Below are 20,946 nucleotides of genomic sequence, written 5' to 3'. Positions count from 1 at the left end.
ATTGCCAATGAACAAATTTGAGTTTTCAACAAATATTAGAATTTTGGAGAACTTATGTCTACCACCATAAGCCTGGTAGCTTCACAGTTCTTTTCTGAAGAAACTTTATTGATGAGACTTTGATGATGGGATCGGTGGTCATATTAAGTAATGTAATTTGAAAATATGTGTTTGGAAAATCTGCTGAGCTCAGTGAACCGTTGTTCTAAGGGACCAGTACACAGTGTTAAAGTCTTGCTTAGGCGTTAAAAATCCACTCAAAGTGCAAGATAGATTTTAATCTAACAGCATGAAAAGTTGATTGATGTAGTTTCATATTCCACATTTCACCTAACCCTTAAACTACCACTTGTCAAGTTTTGGGGTAGTATCAAAAAATATCTATAAATCTTGAAAAGAATATAAAATGCATTTCTTTTATCCAGCTATATGTATGTGTCAAGCTGGATTTTCTTCATATACCTCATCCAACACAATATATCACAGCAGATTGAATGCATAAGTAGATATGAGAATCCAACTATCTTCTAAAAGAGTGCCACTCTTCTGTCAATGTTTTTCATTTTGAAAAATAGTTATTTCCAAAAAACGTTAATAAGTTATAGGTTTATTGGTATTTTTAAGTGAATTAGTATGTTTAAAATTTCTCAGTTTTAATTTCTAATAGAGTAAGTACCAGTAAATGTGATACACATAACTGAAGTTCTTTCAGGTCCTTAATAATTTTTAAGAGCATATAAACCTCTAAAGACCCAAAGTTTAAAAATTGTTGATTTAGGCCATATTTTTCTCAAGTGTAATGTAATCTTTTATCTTTTTTTTCCCATAACGTTTGGAGAGTCCCTGAGGTTATTTTTTGACTTTAGGCTTGTTTAGCTCTTCAAATAATATAGAGTTATTCAGTAACTATTCATGTAATCAAACAGCCTTGAAAGTCTAATTCCAAATCGGCTTACTTCTTGCAGTGATTACATCAATTTATAGTTTTCAGAAAGAGTAATTACAGATTTCGGTTTTCTTAAGAGATAGTCTCTTTTCTTTATTCTATATAGTACGGCAGAAACAACCTCTTAAACAATTGGTTATTTTTCTAAGTTTGGTATATGAGTGAATCTTTCTCCTGCTAAATTTTTATGTATTTATTGGTTATAAACGGAGGATGAAAGAACAGAACTTTGGCAATGCTGCTCCTCCTCCACACCCCATTTTGAGTACTATAATGAAAGGTGGGAAGGGTCTCATTAGTTTTGTATATTAGTAACAACATTGTTATGAATTTTTATTGGAAAGTATCCTTTAGTGCTCAGCTGAGTATTAAAAGCTGTGCCAGTAATGACCATGTATTAAATTCTGAGTTAGCTTTCTAAGAGTCAGATGAAAAATAAGGGGACACCCTTCCCTGTTGGAACCCAATAAGTTCCTCTGGGAGTCAGTTTCCTCATGAAAGGAATTTCTTTTATGTTGGCAAAGGTCCAAATGGCTTAAGAGGGAAAAGAATCTGTGAAATAGAAAAATCTAAGATTTCTTTGAATTCAGTTGTTATGGGACAGTATATAACCCAATGTCATTTATCATAATGCTATTTTTCTGCCAGCGTATGAAGATCAGAAGAATTTACTCTTACTTAGTAAAGTAAAAAATGATTATTGAACTGTCTTTCATTTACCTAAAATTTTTTAACCCTTTGAAACAACTTTTTAAACATTTTGAAACAAGTTTTAAAAAACTGCTTATTGAGTTGTCAAGCAACAGTTGAACCGAGGCGGACAGACAACACCACAGTGACTCCTTTGCTTCCATTTTTCCCATAGGCCAAGACTTGTTAAATTTAAGAATTTATATGCATGTGAAGTTTATTTTCTTTTTTAATTTCCTGAGGTTTATTCTGGCAATTTTCCCAGTCATGCAGTCTTTTATTTATTTATTCTGCATATTTATTGAACCCCTGCTGTGTGTACAAGGCATTGATATGCTCTATGAACTCCTAATCTGTGGGGAATTTTGAACATTATAGTTTTTTTTTCTTTTTTTAATAATAATCAAATTTAATAATAATCAAAGTACCTTTTGATTATTATGGTAGTAAAACTTTATTGACCTCTATTTTTACAAAATTTATTTAAATAGATTATGCAAAGTACATTTGTATTTTAAAGAATGATGTTTGAAAATAGTTATTCAAGTACTTTTTATTTTTTGTTTTTCCTAATTATATTGAAATAGGCCATTTTTAGCCATTAAAATTTTATCTTAATGTTTTTCAAAATGTTGATTTGAGAGGTACTTTTGTTTTTGGAGTGTATGTGTGTGTGTGAAGTTTTCCAGTGTTAACCAATTTTCTGAGTAGATGACCTTTGGGACTTATATTACTAGGTCCAGAATTTTTCAGTGTTTCATGTGGGTAAATTGCTTGAAGGAACTTTAGCGTATTTTGTTTTTCTCTTCGTTATTGTAATTAGCCATAATAAGCCTTAATGTTATAAAATGTAAACTTCAGTAACATTTATTATATTTCCTTTACAAGCAGAAAAATATTTAAATTGATTTTACTCTCTTGACTAATAGATGTATTGAAATCCAGTCAAGTTTAGCAGTGGGGTGTTGTGCACCAACTTTAATGACACTCACATTAATCTCTTGACTAATACTGATGCAAAGTTTCAATCTTTATGAATACTTTCAATGTGATCTAGTTTTCTGGGTTTGAAATTTGTGTCATTTATTTCATCAAGTTTTAACCAAACAGTAGGTGTTTTAGTGCATCAAGAGATTCAGGAGAATCTGCGAATCTAATTTGCATATGATCTCAAATCTGCCTAAAGTTTGAGAGTGATGGTAAAATAATCGCGTGAACCTATGGAAGGGGAAAGTATTTGAGAAACTCAAGAGAATATTCGATAATAGTTTATTTCTTTTTAAGTAAAACTTGTTATTTAAATAAAATTAAATAAAACTTTTTAAGTAAAACTTGTTATTTTCTGAAACCAAATATACTGAAAATCTTTTTAACATTAAAAAAAATACATGCCTGTATTTTAAAAATATCATTTACTCATTTTTGTTTCCTAGTTGTTTCCCAGAATGTACTTCTCTCCTAGCTTTTCTTTTACACTTATATTTGATGTTAGACATATTGATGAAATATTGAGCACATATTTATTAAGATATAGAGTAGTGGACTGCTGTACTAAATAACAGTTGTGGGTATTTATGATAGTTCTGTTATTTGATTTCTTTAGTTTAGGTTACCGAATCTGACTGTCAACACTGAACCCTTTCAGTCAGTGTTGAGGCACTTACTCCTATGTTCCTGGGAATAATCTCTGCCTGTCTTTCATACCTAGTTCATCTTTATTTAATTATCATTATTAGCATTATTAATTTTTTTGGCTCCTGGTAACTATTCTTGCTACTTTCTAATTCCATCAGAAAACTTTCCTGATATTAACATTGATTTACTTTAATGAAGTCAAAAGCATTGATTATACATTTCATATAATTATTTGTCAAACTTCTCATGTTCTTCAAGCTACCCCATCAAAGCTCTGTTTCTAAAACTAGGTTGCAATTAAAACGTATGAAATACATATTTTCAGATATATAAGGAGAGAAGAGTTTTAAGTCTCGAGGTCTTATGGTTTAAGATATGCTTACAATACTAGTGTTTTAAAACCATTTTGAAATGTTTAAGAACAAGTAGAAATCCATTGTAGCATCAAGGATTTCTGCTTTAAGTAGATTTCTGCTTTTTCTCCTATAGGCAGCAATGGATTTTTGCATGAACATGAACACCAAAGCAAATAGGAAGAAGCTGGTACGGGCACTCTTTATAGTTCCCAGACAAAGGTAGGTATTAAAAAAAGAGTAATTTGTTAGTGGTTTTATGCTGTAGTGATGATTGTAAGATCAAAATTTTTATTTAATTACCTCGTTAAACATATCTCTTGTCAACAGGCATTATTATTATTATTAGCATATTTTCTAGAACTTGTTTCTTGTTGATTTTTGTTTTCACTAGCTCTAGGTAGAAGTACTTTTTCTGATGCTTTCTTGTTACTTTAAAAGAAAATGTTTTAAGAATAATAGTACCTTAATAAGAATAATGACAATCATTGCAAGAAACAGTTGGTTTACACTTTTGCTACTGAAGAGAAAAAACAATAAATGGTATATTAGTTTTTTGTAGAGCTTTTATTTTGTGTAAAGGTCAGACTAATTGAGTATCTAATTCTTGCAGTTGTGTTTAAATGAAAAATATGAAGTTTTGTTTTTGTAATTATGATAGTTTAGAATTGGAAGTCACATTAATGATTGTTGCTAGTAATTCAAGAAGCATGTTCAGTTGCATAAATTGTGCTTTTAGAGAATTTTAATGCTCTAAATTACACTAAATTAAAACCCCACTTCACCTGCATATTTCAGGACTATCCACCTTAGGAACCTGGAGAAGATTCATTTCTGTTTATTCAACAATAAATAAGTAAAGAATTTTGTTAACTATCGTTATATTTGTTAAATATTATGATAACTAAGATAGATACTTTCCCCAAAAAATAAGGATTGTGAGAGATTTCACTAAAGATTTCTTTAAGCAGGATTTTAATTTGGTCCATTTATTGATAGAGGCCCATGATCTCGCAATGGTAAGATTTCTCAGGGAAAGCAAATCACTACGTTTCTTTATTCTTTCATATTGGTTTTTATCTCCCATCAGCATCAATATGAACATTTGGTTTTTCATTTTAGTGGGGCAAAGCAGATGGAATGTGCTAATATCATGAGAGAATAATTAAGAATTACGTAGTTGAGAATGTAAAAAAAATAATATTTTTATTACATGCAATTATATACTGCATTTCATCAAATGAAAAGTGTCATCAGTTGTGAGATGTACCATTATTTTATGTAGAACTAAGAAAAAAATCTTGCCGATTTTAAGGCTTTGATTGTGAGACACATTCCACTTTAATGTATTTGTAAATGGGAAAAAAGTATACACCTTGAATTGATGAAAACTCAAATATTTTTTCTTCATTATCTTGGACCACTTTTTTTCAAGTGATGCTTTTCTTTACCTTGGAAAGAACATTACCATGGAATGTTTAGTTTCATATTTTTCTTTTCAGCTATTATTTGAATGAAGAAACACCTATAACAGTTATCTAGAATTATATAACAGAATAAAACAAAGTTAACAAAAATATTTTGTTAAAAGAAATCACACGATGATATTTAAGTAGTTTACTTATAAAAGAGCATCTTGTATCTATCTCCATTCCATCCCACTCCACCACTATCTGCTCCTCCTCTAAAAGTCCTCAAAAACTGTGTACTATTAATTGGTTTTATGGCAGTTATATCCTTTATAACGAATTATCTGCTTTTAGCTCAGAAGGTAGCTGTAAATTAGAAGTTGTTGGAATCTGCTAGAAAAAGTAGACTTGAAAGTAATAGGAAGTGATAATTTATAGTTTGAGAGGAGAGGAAAAAAAATACAAATACTTAAAATGAATGCATAGCATTTTGGAGCCACGAGGAAGAGATCACATAGTCGTGTGTGTGTGTGTGTGTGTGTGTGTGTGTGTGTAAATATAATTTAGTTTCTTATAATTGGCCTGAGTGATTAGGAAAGATTATGTTCTAAATTTCTTTTTATTCATTGACTAATTCATTAAGGGTTTACTGTGTACTGTGATTAGTGCTGGAGATACAGTGGTGAACAAGACAGATTCAGCTCTCATAGTCACACAGATTACAGTTTGGAGAGGAAGACAGAATTCTAAGTGCAGTTACCAAGGAGAATCACAGAATGTTTGAAGTGTATAGCAAGTGGAACTGATTGATTTGGTCTTGAGGGGAGAGAGAAGGCTGCCTGGAACAAGGGTCATTTAATTTGAGTCCTGAGAAAGGAATTAGCTAGACTAGGGATGGGCGAGGAAAGGGAATTTAAAGAGAGCATTTCTGCTAAAGGCAACAGTATGTGCAAAGAGCCAGAGACAAGAAAGATCGTGGTATCAAACTATTGCAAAAACCCCTTTCTTGGTTTCCCTTGACATTGACATCTAGAGTAGGCTGCAAGAAGAAAGCCATATTTACTTCTTTATCCCTATCACTTAGCACTATACCTGACAGGTAGAAGGTGATAAAATTATATAACATAATATTTAGTACCTTTTCTTATCTAGCCTCTTTTCAGTTTCTTCTGTATTAATTCTAACCACTCTTCCTCTTGCAAAATCCCGATATGTAATGATTTCTTGACTATCCTTTCTCTTCTTCCAAGCCTCTGCTTTCTGTTCTATATGGAGTGTCCTTTATTTTTCCTCTAAAAATCTCTGGCTCACTCTTTAAATCTTAGCATCGGAGTTATCTTCTCTGAACAACCATCCTTATTTCCTTTATGTAGATACAGGTGTTCTTTTATAGCACTTTCAACATAATTAGGAACATTATATCACAATGTTAGTTTGTGGCCTGTATCCCTATCAATCTGTAAAAACTACAGGTTCTTTAAAAGAGAGGACTAGTTCTTTACATTTTGTGTATATCCAACACCAAGTGTAGTGTTTGGTATGCAGTTAAATGCTTCTATTTTATGAGTTAATGTTGGTCATATGCAAATTTAAACTTTTAATTTGAAAAATAAGCAATACATTTATAGGGCTCAAAACTCAGAAATATAAAACATTATATACTGAAAAGTATCCTTTCTATCTACCTAATTCTCACTCCTCCCAATAGGAAACCACTGTCTTGATTCTTGTGTATCCTTCCAAAATTTCTTTGGCATCTAGTATAAGAAAATGTAATTATAGTTTCCATTTTTTACGTAAGGAGAGCTTATTGTACCTGTTCTGAACTTTACTGTTTTCACTTAATACTGTATCTTGGAGATCTTTTTCATATCCATACATAAAGATTTCTCTTGTTCTTTTAAAGATGCAGTGTTTCTTTTTATGAATGTACTATATTTAACCATTTTGGAAATTCCAGTCTTTTCCATTACAAACAGTACTGTATTTGTACTTCCCTTTTTCTCCTCTTGATATGTTTTCTAGTGGTTTATCCATTTTTTTTTTTTTGTTTTTTAACCAAAAAGAAAAAAACTACTGGATTTATTTATGTGTGTATTCTACTGTTTTTCCATTTTCTAACTCATTATTTTTGGCTTTTATCTTGTTAATTTCTTCTTCTTTTTTTTTTTTAATTCGTTTCATTCATTTTGTTCCTTTTCCGGCGTTTAATATATTATTTTCTGAGCATGATTTTTGCTGTCTCTTAGTTTTGAAAATGTGGCAATTTCTATTTTTATGTTTTCTAGAAATTCTCCAATTTCAGTTTCTGTTTTCTTTGTTATTTAAAGAGGTGTTTGAGAGATATTTGAAATTTCCAGGTAGTGGGATGTTTTATTTTCTTTTCTGACTTGGTTAGTAATTTGTATTTTTATTGCACAGTGTTTCAAGGATACTGTCCTTTGTCTTACTTAATGCATTTTTGGCCTAAATACTGCCTTATCCGGTAGTACGATTATGATTTCTGCTTTTTTATTTGTATATTTTGGGGTATGCTTTTGTCCTTTTAATTATATATAGTCTTCCAGAATCAATTTATTCTAGTCGAGTCTCTTTCGCATATTATTAAATTGAATTTTACTTTGTGATCCATTCTTAAAATATGTTTTTAATAATAAGTTAGGCTATTTACATTTTTGCTAAGACAGATAAGATTGGTCTGAGTTCTATTATATTAATGTGTCTTTTTGGTTTAATTTTTTAACCCTTTTTTTATGTGTTCTGTTTGTATTATCTTATTTAGTGTACATTTGTCGGTATATCTGTTTTCTGATTTCAGGAAAGTTTATGTATTTGTTTTAGTAGTTATCTTTATGACTGTATGTTTGCTTAGTGATCATTTAAACAATCTCATTGTTCCCTATCATGAGTAATAATAAAATAGCCTGTGTTCCTTTTTTCCTCTCTTTTCAACCCTTCTATTCCCCCATCTGATATTAGTCGATAATGGTATCTTAATATTTTCCATTTTTACTCTTAAATGTGGTTATACTTGTATTATATGATTTGTCAGCCTTGCATGATAACTTTTAGCATTACAAGTAGGTAAGCAGCAGACTTACTGACTTTCCATCTTCTTTTCCATGCGCCCTCCCTTTGTTTTACTTCTGTGTTGAAAACATATCCTGATAGGGACTATAATATTTACATTCTAATTTGTCACTCTAACTCCCTCATTTGTTTTTATTTTAGTTTTATAGTTTAAAATATTCCATGTTTCATGCCAGTCTTCTTTCTCTGGTTTCCCCAGTTGTTTGTTGGTTTGCTGAAGTTTGTCTTCTGATAATTTTCTCAAGAATAATTCTTGGGAAAAAATATTCCTTGAGTTCTTACATGTTCAGAATGATCTGGCTGTGGACCTTTTACTTGAGGTACAGCTTGACTGATTACAGGATCCATGGCTCGTACCTTTTTCTCTTAAATATGTTATAGATATTGCTTCGGAGTCATTTGGCATGTAGTATTACTGTGGAGAAATCTGAGGCCAGCCTGCTTGTTTTTTCTTTTTGTCTGTAATTGTTTTGTTCCTGCCCAAGTAATTCTTTCTCCAATAAATCCAGTGACTTTCCTAGGATAGGTAAGTCTTGGTGTTGATCATTCTGGTCATTCTCCATGCCCTTTCAATTTTCATATTAATACTTCGGGGAAGTTTTCTTGATTTTAATCTTTAATGTTTTTAAAAACTTGTTTTGTTTTCTTGTTATTAAGTATTCCAGTTGTGCATATGTTGACTGTCCTTATTTTCGATCTGTCGTATTCTCACTAACCACTTTTTCAGTGTCTTTTTCCATCCTCTGCCTCTTAACTCAGTATTCTACAGTCTCTTCTCCCTTGGTTTCTCTTCTTCATTTCTTCTTTCAGGATTCATTTAGTATTTTTAAAATCATGGCAAAACATTTGGCCAGAATTTTCATGGCAATATTTTTCTGGTTAACTTTGGTAGGTTTTAAGGAATTTTTCCTTTTAAAATAAATTATGATTAATAATAATAAACTTTAATACATTTTGAAGATCTTCCCTGTTTGGGTTAGCTCTCTGTTAACTTTTCACTTGTGGCTTTTGCTGTTACTTAACCTTACTTAATGTGCCGAATCTAGACTGGTTTGGCAGCTTCAGTCAAACCTTCTGCAACATTATAGTTTACAGACAATATAGCTCTTGATTCTTCTGAAAATGAAGTTTACAAACTTCATCTTATATCACTGCCATGGATTCCATGGTTGTCATGGCATGGGAGGGCAGTTTATGAACTCACCTCATTCCTAGGACCTTGGACAAGAAGTGACACCTCATTTTCACTCTTACCCAGGACAAGAACATTTGAAAAATGTAAAGATGCACATGAAGCATTAGGTTATTAACATTATTGCCTTTGCATCCGAAATACACATAGGGAATTGTTTTTAGTCATGATATTTCATTTCTTTAGCGGGTAAGTTACCTTACTGAAAACAATAAAGAAACATTATTAATGGTTTATCTGGTAGAGGACAGTCTGTTTAAAGATGGGATTTATAAGCAGCATTGACTGTTAACTCTTTACTGGAATTTTTGTAGTTTATATACATTTAAAATCATATAAAACATTATTAATGGTTTATCTGGTAGAGGACAGTCTGTTTAAAGATGGGATTTATAAGCAGCATTGACTGTTAACTACTGGAATTTTTGTAGTTTATATACATTTATATACATATAAAAACTCTAATTTGTATAAGAGCAGATGTCTAATTTGTATACTTTCCTGTTATAAATAGTACACTCTAGTCTTCTCTAAAGATTTCAGTGTGTGGATAAGCCAAGGCCTCTCTTTACACATCTGTAAAATGGCATATAAGGGAGAGTCTTGGAGTCGTCTTTTGTCCTTAAGCCTCAGGTGTCTTTCTGCCCTACCAGCAAGATTTGGCTTGACCTGAGGGTTATAGCTTGGTCTTTAGGAAGACTGAAGTAGAAAGATAGTAGTCAAATACCACAAAGTCTCTTATTCTGTTTCTCATTCCCTCACTTCAAGGGGAGAGGTAAGAAGGAAACAAAGGGTTGGAACTAGAGTGAACAGGCTAGAATACTCTCCTGGGTAGCCAGTTAGGTGGTGTAAGGGGGAGCAGTTTACTCTTTGAGCCTTTTGGACTTAGGGGCAAATTAGGACACTTTGAGAGAGAGGGACAAGGAAATATTTTAGCCCCTGCTCTCACCTAGCTTCACTGCCTGCTCATAACCACCTAGACCCTGTAGGACCCTTTAGTAAGGTTTGCCTCCCTCCTTGTGTGGCATTTTCTCTCCCCTACCCTCCCCAAAGGACATGGATCCTATTGAGTGTATTTATTTTTTTTCTGTGGCCAGGATTTTCTCCTCCCTCCATCCAGCTCATTTAGCTTGAGCTGACCAAAAAATGTGCTGATAAAACAAGAGTGAATTATTTAATAGTTATTGGAATGCCTATAACTATGAGGGACAAAAAGTGTTTTATATTTGTATGTATATAATCTGTGGTAGAGAATTTAGCTGTCTTACCTAGTCTATATAGTTTGGTTTAGGAAACACTAGATAACTCTTAAAGTTCTTTACAGTTCTCTTCTTTAAAAGAAAAATAGCTTTATTAAGATATACTTCAGGTACCATACAAATTACCCATTTGAAGTCTATAATTCAGCATTCTACATATATGCAGCTGTCACTATAATCAAATTTTAAACTTTTGTCCCTCAGTAAGAAACCTCATATCTATTAGTAGTCAGTCCCATTCTATCTCTGCCCATCCTCCCCCCGCCCTAAGAAATCACTAGTTTACTTTCAGTCTCTTTGGATTTCCCTATTCTGGATATTTTGTACAAATGGTCATACAACATGTGGCCTTTGTCTCTGGCTTTTTTCACTTAGTATAATGTTTTCAGGTTTCATTCATGTTGTAGCCTGTATTATAATTTCTTTCCTTTTTAAGGCCAAATTATATTCCATTGTATAGACAGACCATTTTGTTTACCCATTTGTCAGTTGACAGACACTTGAGTTATTTCTATTTTTTAGTGATTATGAATAATGCTGCTACGATTTTGTGTACAAGTTTTTGTATAGATATCTTTTCAGTTCTCTTGGGAGAACTAGGAGAAAGATTGCCGTGTCTTATGGTAACTCTGTTTAATATTTTTGTAACTTCCAAACTTTTCATAGTGGGTGCACCATTTTTATGTGCTTCGTGGCCACTCGTATGTCTTCTTTGGAGAAATGTCTAATTTAAATCTTTTGCCCCCTTTTTACTTGTGTCGTCTTTTCATTAAGTTGTAAGAGTTCTTTATTCTTTGTACATGTCCCTTATCGAATATAATTTGCAAATATTTTCTCCCATTTTATGAGTCATCTTTTTACTTTCTTGGTATCATTTGCAGTACAAGTTTTAAAATCTAATCCATCTTTGCAGTTCTTAAAGATCTTATTCAAAGTAGTGTTTTAACTTTTCAGTTGTCTTCTTTCTTTATTAAATAAATAGTGGTTAAAATAATCTCAAAAGGCTGGCATTATATTTCACAGCCTATTAATTTGAAAGATTCCACATAAATCAAATCTAGAATTTCGCTTAGTTGGATATGTATCATTTTTTAATTAATTTATAATGTAACTGTACATACATAATTGCTATTTCACATAAAGTGTTTACATCTCATATATAAGTATCCTAGAACCTCAGAAGGCTCCTTCTAAATATAGTCATTTAGATCAGGGAAAGTACCTACGAATCTCTTCGTTCTTTGTTTTAAATATAGACAAATCTGATACTGGTTTAGTGACTTTGAAGCCATGTGGACTTAGCCAGATTTTAGCAGATGGATGTTCACAATCTCTTTAGATTAATATATACAGAATACTATTCAGAGGCAAAGCACTTCGCTTGATTCTTGAACAGCTTTTCCTGATCCACCTTATAACAGTGTTTGCTGGAACCTTTGTGAGAGACTTTCCAGTTGGACTTCCTCCCTCATGCTAAAATCAGAACTATAAAAAAATGAGTTTGTTGGAAATCTATTAGTATATTACACCACTTGATGGCACTGTTGCATTGCGAATGTCAACATTGTGCAAAAATCAACTGAACATTTGGATGTCGATTTCAGAATCAATGACCCCAATCTTTATTACATTTTGTCTTTTTGAATTATCATCTGCTTTAGTGTTCCTCTGAAGGAAATCCTTCGTATTCTTTAATTGAATTAGGTAACAGCATTCTCTCGCATTCATTTTTCCTACACATTTTGAACACAGATAAAATTGATAACTTTCAACAGTTAAATTTTTTAGATTGTAGAAATAAAAAGCTGGACATTTCTTTTAGAAAGCTGATTGATTACAAGATAAAAACCTTTAAGACTTTCTTCCCGTACCCCCTCAATACAAATGTGTTTGTTTCTGCATTCTTACTATTACTTACTTGTAGTTAGTGATTGGATGTTTACTAACTTGATGATCATTAACTTGTTGGAGGTTATTTAAATGTGTGATTCAAGAGACCTTGAAAGTATAAGCAAGGTTTTATTGTTGTATAAGGAAAAAACATTCTTTTTAAATGGTTCACTCATTAATTGTTGGCAAAATAATTATCACTCTCTTAGAAGACTGTCAGTTTTCAAAGGAAAGATTTAAGTTTATTTTCTAGTTGACTTTCAGAAAAGTCAAAAAATATATATCAAACTTAAATTTTAACAGGAATTTTTCTTTATGTTGATTAAAATTTTTTTTTTTTTAAATAGCTTTAACACGCTTGATGTAGCATTTAGTATTTCATTCCCTTTTCAGGCTTACATTTGTAGGAAGGTAGAAAAGACAGAAAAGCACACTTATGTAGGACTAACATTAAAAATATATTTATTAAATTATTTACAACATAAGGGATTTTATTTTGTGAAGTCATGAATGACAAGTCACAGATCTTAAAGGTTTAGATAGGGCAGGTGACATTTAGTGTCAGCTAAATTTAATTGTAAACTTATAATGGAAAAGAGGAATTTTTGGAACTTGTTAGTTTGAGAAGGATTTGTTGAGTTTAATAGGGGTGGAGGATTCTGAAAGAATGGAACATTTAACTTACATGTGACAAATTCCAAAAGAAACAAAAACTGCAATTACTGACTACCTGGAAAGGCTTAAAAGAGTTCATATCTTCCACAGAACCCTTAAATGATTTTTAAAGTCCCTCTTGAAGCTGAAAACACTTACCTGTGTTGTTAGTTCACTGATGGGAGCCTGAATGAATAGCACAGACTGCTTTAGTTTAAAATAAATAAATATATATATATATAAAAATATATATTTATATATATAAAATAAATAGCTATGTATATATACACACACATATATACAGCTTTCTTTTGGTGCTGGCAAAAGCTTTGAAGTAGATTGTGCTAATTGGAAAAAAAAATGAAGCAGAGTATAAGTGTCTTGCTCAGAAAAAGAAGAAAAAGAAAATGACATTGGTTAAGATTTTTTAATGCTAAGTTTCAATCTCAAATTTTATTGAAAAATACATTAAAAAGACAACCAAGATTAAAATTAATTTTAAGAACTCAAGAGCAGGTTCTTTAAAAAATCCAAATTGAGATGCATTTAGAAAATATAAAGAAAAAGAACATTAAAAAGTTTAAGAAGTAAGCTAGACAATAAGCTAGAATATTTAAAAACCACTTGGAAATCTCATTGAAACATAATTATTTGGAAAAAATACACATTTCTAAAATTGATTGAAGACAATAAACCAGTAATCATGAGAGAAAATATAAAAAATTTTTCAGTTAATTTTGTCTTAAATAGACTAAGACTAGATAGCTTTATTGAGTTCTTTCATGTCTTTTATGGAACAAGTAATTTCTCTGTTCTATTGTTCATTCCAGAGCATAGGAAACTTGCCATTTCATAGTATAAATAAATAGGCAGAAATCTAACAAAAAAAGAGCAGGGAAGTTAGAAGTATTGACCAGTCCCACTTTTGAATGTCGATGTAAAAATTCTAAGTAAACTACTAACAAATCATTTAATAGTATATTAAAAGTAAAAATCCATCATGACCAAAGAGGATTGACCTTAGGAATGAAGATACTTTAAAAAGGAAACCTATTAATATATATAACAGCGAAAATAAACTATGTGATTATCCCATTAATTTCATAAAAGATACTTGATAAACCAACTTTTATTGATAAAACATAAAACTTGATCAAGTTTAGTATTCTTATAGAAATAAGATACTTCCTTAATATGGTAAACAGTACACTAAATGCTAACAATATACTTAATTGTGAGATACCAGAGAAATTCATTTATCTAAAATATCTATTAAGTACCTACTATAATCTAGGCACTCTTTGAAGAGTGTTGGTAAACTGGCTCCAATGGAGCTTACAGTCTAGTGGGGAAGGGTGACAAGATACCAATAAACAAGTAAATAAATTATATAATATGTTGATAAATTCTAATTTAGAGAAGTAGTGCAAGGTATGGGGATTGCGAGTGGTAGGGGGTCGAGTGGATTTGCAGTTTCAGTGGAGCATTCAGAATCGGTCTCTATGAGGGCTTGTCGTGGGACTAAGACTTGACCTTCGGGAAGGAGTAAGCAGTGTGAATGGATACTTGGGGAAAGTGTATTTCCAGCTGAGAACAGCCAGTAGGGAGGCCTGACGTGAGGGCTTGCCTGCCATGTTGAGGATTCATGAGGGGCTTGTGAGACTGAGCGCTGAGCAGGAGACACTAGTAGGAGATGAGGTCAAATCAGTTTATGAGGTCACAGAAGTAATATTTGAGAGATTTAGAACCTGAGCACATTGTTCTTTATTATCCCATGACCTTAACTCTCAGGTCTAAGTTTTTCTGATCTGTAGTTACGGTATTTGGAAATGACAAACCTAGACATAGGTCTAAAGATCTGTGTTTGTATTTGGCAGTTGATTATGAACTGAAAAAGAAAAAAGTATATGTTGTTAAAGTGGTTATGAAAAACAAATGAAAAACTTATTGTTCTAACTAAAATATAAATATAGTAAAATATTCTAACTAAAGCTTAAAAATTTAGAAAGTAAATATGATACTGGCATGAATCTCTTTATTATGCAAGAAAATTAAATGAGTATTTGCCCTAAGCTTTTATTGCACTAGGAGACATTCAGAAAATTGTTACGTGTTTATGAGAGTATCAACTGAAATATCTCATTTTTGTAATATCATCAAAGAGTAATTAGACCCACATGTGTGCATTTTCTGTCTGACAGGAGATTAACTTTCAATTGATACTTTAAAAATAATTTTTTGAAAATTTTGATAAAGTTTACCATTAAATGTTTTTGATTCAAGCCTTTATACTTAATGGATTATACTTTTCACTGTTTCTTTAAAGAAGGAGATGATGCATTTAAAAAATTTGTTGAGGTACTGCAGCAAAGCCACCATGTTCTTGACTTCTCACCATCTCTTCCCTGATTTCTGAAATGGCGATTCTAATTTCTAACTCATAGGATCAAAATGTTAAGTAATGTATGTTAGATGCCTAGAACAGGGCCTGGCACATTACTAAAAATTAAGTAAATGATAATTTTTTAAAAGAAATTTTAATGGTCAAAGAGAAATACAAAGTTTTTGAGGCTCTCAGGCATGAATTTGGGTGCTTTGCTTCTCTTGACTGTACCTTTCAAATTTTATCGTTATTCTTCCCTCCTTCACCCTTTTTCCAGCTAAGGCTTAATCTGTCTGTGCTGGGAGTCTTCCAGATCTAATTCTAAGCCTTTCATGGTATGCAGACTTATTTCTGGTGATCAAACCATTTTCATGTATTATCCTATAGTGATATAACCAGGATAACTAAGACTTGTAGGATTATTTGTTAGTGTTCTAAATGGCTTCAGGCTGTCATAGTTTTTGATCCCTTGTGTTGAATATTTATAATTTTTAGCTTTCTTCCTCACTGTCAGCTCTTATTACTTGTCAGTGCAGCTGCTTTTATCAGTTCCTCACTGCTTCTCATCTTCATTGTCTGATCTGCTGAGTGTTGAATCATTGGATAATCAAATTGTATAAAATAATGTCTGTGGCAGGAATAGAAAGTAAATTTTAGTGTGTGTTGATTCTGATTGGTCATGGCTTCTTGGAGTGCTCTGTTAAGCATCATTCTAGAGCCACATTCAAGTTTGCTAAGAAAGTGCTCTGATAATGAAAGGGGGTGGCAGCATAAGTAACCACATATTCGCTATTTATTGTCTAACGTGAGAATAAATAGTTACTGCAACCAGGATCTGAGTGAGTTCTCTAGTGAGTAAAATACATAAGTTAGTGTGTGGGTTTGTATTATGATTTTGACCCTTAAATGCCTGTTCGTTTATTGGTTACCCTTTTACTTAGATATTAAAGTTTGCAAAAAAATTTATCCAGGGATAAAAGAAATGGTTTAAAAGGATTCTGTTTCGTACTATTTAAGTTACCTTTAGGTTTATTTACTCATTAATTATGTGATTAAAATTTTAAGCTATTTCAAAACTTAGTGTTTTCTTTGGTATTTCATATTTTATCAAAATTGCATATTCAGTACATTTGCAGATGTGCGATAATGTACTGAATGGAAAATAACAGATTATTCTTAAGTTTTCACAAAGCAAATTGAATTTCCATATACTTCGCTACAATGGCAATAAATAGGCTTGTCTGTATGATTATTAGTTTTTTTTTTTAATTTAGTTTATTGGGGGTAACATTGGTTAATACAATTATATAATTTTCAGATGTACATTATAATTTAACATCTGTCTATTCTATTGTCCTTATCACCCAAAGTCCAGTTTTCTTCAGTTATGTATTTGATCCCCTTTACCCACTTCACCCTCCCCCTACTGATTATTAGTTTTTATAATTGTTTAATGTGAATGTACCTGAGAAAGTTTAAATTTTAAAATGAATTCTTTTTGGTATGTCTTTCTTTTTACACATATTACATATAACTTTTACAGGTTGGATTTGCTACCATTTTATGCAAGATTGGTTGCTACATTACATCCGTGCATGTCTGATGTAGCAGAGGATCTTTGTTCCATGCTGAGAGGGGATTTCAGATTTCATGTATGTATTTAAGCATTTATTTTGTAAGATATGTATGTATATATATACACACTTAGAGGATTCTTATTGGTAAACATATTTTTTGAAATTTCATGATGGTCTAACATTTCAGAATGTAGGACTTCTAAATTTTTTAAATGTTAATTTACTCAACAGAGCTTGAAATTGTTTAGTGATCTCCCAATTTGGAAGTAAGCTCTTGTTGCTACTTTGTTTCTCCATTGTAGGTACAGTACTTTTCGCTTTTATAAAGTAAAAACCATTCTCCAAGGTCAGGAGAGCCAGCAGACCTCATTAGTGTTCCTGGAAGAAACAGGATTAGCAATGGGGAGTCAGGGCACAGAGCCTATAGGATGGCTGTTTAGGTGACGGGAGGGGGTGGGTCCAAATTTGGGACACACAAGATTCCGTAAATGCTCTGATCTCAGTGAATGCTGTCGTAGCCCGTACTTTATAAATTCTTGCCTTAGGAATCTTTTCCTTGATTAGTATGTGAGTTCCTTAAAGAACAGCTTCCCTCCCTTTCCAGTCCCAGGAATCTTAACAGACTGCCTTAGTGATTCTCCCAAATGGGTTCTCCCAAACCCGTTACCTAGTCATCTTGTGGAGGTGAAAAAGTTTCAAATACAAGTTTGAAAGGAGTAAAATGATACCTTAGAGGCAACTGAAAGAGAACATTGGTAGACTGAAAAGACATGAAATTCAAATGGTTATATTCAATGGAAAAATTGTGTTTACAAAATTTAAGTTTATAGCAACTTGCTTGGAACGCAAATAAATGTTTGCTGTGCTCAATAGGTGCTTTATTGCACTCGCCATACACAAACCAGTATTGTTGAGCGCTCAGAGATCAGTTTTTGAGTAAACTTGCAGAATAGCAATATCACAGTGTAGTTGGGGAGACAGCATAAATACAAAAGCAAAGAGGGAAATAAAAACTTAAACCCTAAATATATTGGATAGTATAAGGAATTGCATGCTTAATTGCCAAATGACTTGTTCAGGAGTGAGTGCCTTGAGTTCAGAGGAGGGAGGAAGTTAGTAGTGGGTGGGATGAGCTCTAAAGGCTTCTTGGCATAGGTATTAAGTTATTAATATGAGATCTGTGGTTCAGATTTTTCTGGGCCAGCTTTTCCTGAAGTGTGTTTTGGATTTTCATTGATAGTATTAAGCAGGAGCAGGTTTTTCTGTTTAAAGAAATTCAGAATCTGAGATCAAGAAAGTTAAACGATTTTGATTGTGTTTATTATAATAAACAAAGCTTTAATAGGGTATTGTGCACTGTGGTTCTTCTGGAAGGGTAGAGTATGTTGTCACTCAAAGAACATGCTTTGATAAGTGTAGCTGGTTCAAGGACAGATGCATCAGAAGTCATGACATTCTTGTTATATTAAATCCCATCATACGAACAAAAAACTTTTACTAGGAAACAGTATGACTGTATTATATGAGTTATATTCATATACCCTCAACCAAATCCAAAATTAAACAAAATGCAGGTTGCTGGACCAAGCATAATAAGTGCTTTTGGTGAGAAATTTAAAATTAAGAAAATTCTATTCATGTATATTTCACCTCCCACCTTTGAAAATTGGAGTCAGAGTTGAAGGAATTGACATTTTTGTTACTGATGTAAATACTTCATTACAACTAGAAGAATATCAGAATTCTAAGAGTATGCTTTAGGTAGCCACTGCTCTCAGGGGAGAGAAGAAAGGGCACTTGAAGTCATTAATCACCTCTACTTCCTCCAGGATCTGTCCTTCCCCACCCCCAAATCTGTACACTTAGCCAGTGCCTTTTTATTAGGCCATAAATATGTCCAACACCCTCACATCCTTAAATGAAAATATAATAATAGCAACAAGAGAACTTCCTTCAACCCACCACCTCCATTCTCTTTCATTTCCTTCTTGTTCAAGTTTTTTAGAGTATATTTGTCTCATCTGACATTTCCTCTATGTTTTACCATCCTAGCACCCTGGCAGAGACCATCAGTTTCTTCCTAATTGCCTCATGTTACTTGATGTCCTTGCAGATTTTAAATGGCCAGACACTGCTTTTTAGGAAAGTGTCATTCTGGCTCCACCACATGCTAAGCGTTGTTGGCTAAGTTACATCGATGCTCTAAACCTCAGTTTCCTTGCCTATTAAACGAGAATAATACTTACATCTTTTAAAATAAGATTGTTCTTTCAGGTTAAACAAGATAATGCTCTATATTATTTAGCATTGTGATTACATGACCATTTTCTTAATCCATTGTTGAGCTTTTAGATTATTTTTTCTCCCCTGAGAAAAAGAGCAAGCTACAAAATCCTACACGCAGATTTACGGTTATGTTAAAATGCTTGGAAAGTAAAACAAATTATATATATGTTAGCAGTGGCTGTCTTTGAATAGTGGAACTGTGAGAAATATTTTTTCCTTTCCTGTTTTCTGTGTTCTCCAGATTTTTGGCAGAGCCTATTTCTTTAATAATGGAGGGGGCAACTTTTATTTAAATACAAGGATATTACCCTCACTGATTGACATTTTTAAAATTAGTAGTCTTGGCTTTTTTGATCGTGCCTTCTGTTGATAAAATGTCTACATGTCTAAATATAGGTATATTTATTTATAAATCATGCATTTGCACTTATACCCAATATTTTATGTATATTTTAAAATATAAAAAAATAAATTGAGAAGTGTGAGTTAAAAAAACATAAATAGAAGCTCCCAGAGTTTTTTCCCCACACCCCAGTAGATCAAGAGTCTTGCCCACCCTACTTTGGAGATTCGTGGGCCGTAGAATAAAATGTCGGTTTCTTTGAAGGCAAATTTATTTTTATAGACCTAGTTCCTATTTACTTGAATGATAAATAAGTTGAATGATTGAGTAAAGTTTATGTAAAACAAAATGAGCAAAGTATGGAGGACAGAAAGTATATCTATTTGGGTGGCGTTATTGAGGGGCCAGTTTGGGGTGAGTTTTTATTCTATAGGGGAATAATGAATAATAGGCCTTGGAAATCTTTACTTTTTATATGTTGACATATCTGAAGAATTTTAATAAATGCATACGAATTTAGTTATTCAGTTGATCTCAGTTTCAGTTGTCATTAATAAATGAGTTATAAGCACCATTTTTGCTAGATTGATTGATCTATATAAGAAGAATCTTACAAGAGAATTGAACTAAAAATATATAGAAAATTTTACATTGTTGATTAATCTGTATTTACTTTTGCAGAAGTGTTTTGACATATCTTTTGATCATGTGAAGTCAAGTGAAACTGGAAAATATTAAATGAGGAGTCAGAATAAGTCAGTCTTTTTTATAAGATACAGTCTTTTGAAAAGCCTTCAGTTTTTTCATCTGAAAATGAGAGTGAAATAATTGATTTATAATACTTGATTTAAAAATGTTTTAATGTCATTATATTTGTTAGATTGCTCCTCTTTGACCTCAATAATGTTTAAGAATCATTGTGGATAATACACTGTGTTGTGTGTTTTGAAAGCTATAATGCTCAGTAATACTTAAAATTGTATGATACTCTACAGCAGTTAACTTGTGCATCCAGAATGATCCAAAGAGATTTAAAAAAACATGTATCTGTATTTCCCAGCTTTCTCCCACTAAAGATTCAGCTTTAGTATATCATTTTAAAAATGCTTCTTTGTACTTTTTTTGTTTCTACATTGCTTTAACTCTAAAACACATGCTGAGTGTGGGTAATTTAAAAAATATAAAATATATAAAGTAGAAAGAAGTTGGGGAAAACCTCATAATTTCATCACTTTAAAG

General features: G+C 32.1%; 1 protein-coding gene across 4 annotated transcripts in view; it reads left to right on the top strand.

Moving 5' to 3' along the window:
* UPF2 (UPF2 regulator of nonsense mediated mRNA decay) overlaps positions 1 to 20,946 on the top strand; it is a 93,645-nt gene that overhangs the window by 32,891 nt on the left and 39,808 nt on the right. For all 4 annotated transcript variants that reach the window (XM_039877371.1, XM_039877369.1, XM_039877372.1 and 1 more), the window contains exons 8-9: positions 3,761 to 3,846; positions 17,045 to 17,153. In XM_039877371.1, the coding sequence (XP_039733305.1) occupies positions 3,761 to 3,846; positions 17,045 to 17,153 (195 nt within the window). The remainder of the gene's footprint in view (positions 1 to 3,760; positions 3,847 to 17,044; positions 17,154 to 20,946) is intronic.

This window comes from Pteropus medius, unplaced genomic scaffold, assembly GCF_902729225.1.
Source record: "Pteropus medius unplaced genomic scaffold, Ma_sr-lr_union100, whole genome shotgun sequence".
NCBI classification, from domain to species: Eukaryota; Metazoa; Chordata; class Mammalia; order Chiroptera; family Pteropodidae; genus Pteropus; species Pteropus medius.
The sequence above is the reverse complement of the archived record's forward strand: the minus strand, read 5'-3'. Positions and strand labels throughout refer to the sequence as shown.